The 2605-nt window shown below is 36.9% G+C and overlaps 1 protein-coding gene across 1 annotated transcript; it reads right to left on the bottom strand.

Annotated features, from left to right (window-relative positions):
• LOC138384482 (olfactory receptor 8U9) lies at positions 1-960 on the bottom strand. The gene has a single exon (XM_069469989.1). It carries the CDS (start codon positions 958-960, stop codon positions 1-3), a length of 960 nt encoding a protein of 319 aa, XP_069326090.1.
• Positions 961-2605: the final 1645 nt, after the last annotated feature.

Genomic DNA, 2605 nt, shown 5'->3' with positions numbered 1-2605 from the left:
TCACTTTTTTAATGTCATAAACACCAAAGTCTGGTTTCTATTGGTGACAACTTTCTTCAGAGCTTCTTTCACCTCCTTGTTCCGGAGGCTGTAGATTAAGGGGTTCAGCATGGGAATGATCACTGTGTAGAAGACAGAGGCCATCTTATCTGTGTCAAGAGAATGGTTAGTGCTGGGTTGTAGGTACATGAAGATCAGGGTCCCATAGAATATGGTGACTGCCAGCATGTGGGAGCCACACGTGGAGAAAGCCTTGCGTCTTCCCTCAGCTGAGCGCATCCTCAGGATGGCAGAAATAATGAACATGTAGGACACAAAGACAATCAGAAGGGAGGACACGAACATGATGCCCGCACAGGCGAAGATCCATAGCTGTTTGGAGTGAGTGTCCGAGCAAGTTAGCCTGAGGAGAGGCATGTCATCACAGTAGAAGTGATTGATGACATTGGAGTGGCAATAGCAGAGGCGGAAGGTGAGGATGGTGTGAAATAGAGCAACCAAGAAGCTATAGCTATAGGGGGCAGCTACAAGCTGAATGCAGATTGCTGGGGACATGATGACCATATACAACAGAGGGTTACAGATGGCCACATATCGATCATAGGCCATGGAAGCCAGTAGCAGGCACTCAGCTGTCATGAAGGCTAGGAAACAGCCTAACTGAGTAGCACATGCATTGAAGGTTATAGAATTTTGGTTATACAAGAAATTCCCAAGCATTTTGGGTGTAATGGCAGAAGCATAACAGAAATCCACAAAAGCCAGGTTGCTAAGGAAGAAGTACATTGGTGTGTTGAGCTTTGCATCTGCTCTAATGACTAGGATCAAACCCAGGTTGCCTACTACTGTGGAAAGGTAGATGGACAAGAATATCACAAAGAGGGGCATCTTCAACTCCTGCAGATCCGTGAGACCCACGAGAATAAACTCTGTCACCTGGGTGCAATTGATTTGAGCCATGTCTCCTCAAGGAGTCTGGATGAAGAGAGTTTAATAAAACTTAATATTTATGTAAATGTTTTTTATACCTTAGTATCCTAAAAAGCAATTTTATTTTTATATGAAAGTGCCAACTGAATATTAAAATTGCTACTTCATCTCATTTAGAGATGAGATGAAAAGCAAAAGGAGATATTTTGTGGCAAATACAGATTTTTCTCTCCCTAGATTGACTGCATTTATAAATTTAGGAGCTTTAAAATAGAATTCAGTTCATATTGGCTCAGTCTTTGTTCAAAGCTCTGTGCATTACATTATTTAAATTTAATATTAATTTTTCAAATATATTGTGGTATGCAGGTTATATGTAAACAACATGCCATTTTATATAAGGGTCTAGAACATCATGGATTTTGGTATCCATAAGTGTCCTGGAACCAACTCCATGGATACCAAGGGGCAACTGTATATTTGAATTACACATATATTAATTTTATTTCATTACTGTATTATTTTAGTGGAATATCTTTGTAGGTTTCACCTATTCTTTTGGACTTTATTCATAATCAGAATATTAACACAGGAATATTATCAGGAATATAACAGGAGAAGTTAGAGATTCTTCATAAATTATGGGCATGGACATCAAAAATATATGTGTATGTATTTCTACCACTTTCTATGTAGAGGACAACCACTGCTAATATTGATAATTGCTGCTACATCAGCAAAGTTTTTAAAAGCATTTCTGGTGTCCCTACCAATATATAAATTCCATTTTGAAATAATTAAGAAACTATTCAACTGGAAATTTGGTTTCCATATCTGGAGACACCAGGAAAGGTTATATTTGGCCACTGTAAGAAGTTCAGTATGCCACTTCATCTTACCTCAGTGGCAAAGTATGTATTCTATTTGAAAAGATAATATATATGACCTTTTATAACACAGCCTGTGATGTTTTATATCCAAATTCCTGCTACATCTCTTTCCTTTTGCAGAAAACACACTGTAATCTGATTAGAATAGTTGTTTTCCATTATTCAAGTACAACATATTCTTATGAGCTTCTCTGCTTTTGTATGTGTTTTTACCTGCCCTTATTTCTACCAGGTGAATGGTGAATGGAGAATTGGAGGAAAAACTCCTATTTATCCTTCAAGGCCTCACTGATTTCTAATTCTCATGCTGTGTTACCATCTTCATTTTCATGTTATGAAAATATTTTATACGTAACTCATTTACTTATCTTATGTAAATGAGTTGGCAGCTACCTGCTTCCATATTTTCTCTCTTGATAGATTTCAGACTCCAATGGGAGGAGGCCGTAAGTTTTCATTCAGTTCCTAACGTAGCCCCTTCTAGGCACTTGGTAATGGGAAATTAAAGATTTTTTTTTGAATAACATCTCAGTATTTATTTCCCTTGTTCATAATTAATGTTCTTTACTTACATCAAATTTATTAAATAGCATATTGATGATATGGTTTTAATGCAGTCACATCTTAACCCAGGTAAAATGACTAGCTTTTGCAAAAATGGGAAGGACAGTTTTGACATAAATTACAATCTAGGCTAGTGCCTAACCTTTCTAAGCAGTCTGATAGGTTTTATCTTGGAGTTTTGAAGCCTTCTTTTCAAATAAAACTAATAAGAAATATATTTT

Source organism: Eulemur rufifrons, chromosome 6 (assembly GCF_041146395.1).
Source record: "Eulemur rufifrons isolate Redbay chromosome 6, OSU_ERuf_1, whole genome shotgun sequence".
In the NCBI taxonomy this organism is placed as follows: domain Eukaryota; kingdom Metazoa; phylum Chordata; class Mammalia; order Primates; family Lemuridae; genus Eulemur; species Eulemur rufifrons.
Note: the sequence above shows the minus strand (reverse complement) of the source record. Positions and strands in the feature narration are given on the sequence as shown.

What these genes read in the sequence shown, in the direction of transcription:
- LOC138384482 (XM_069469989.1), bottom strand. Translation starts at nt 960, where the DNA reads ATGGCTCAAATCAATTGCACCCAGGTGACAGAGTTTATTCTCGTGGGT.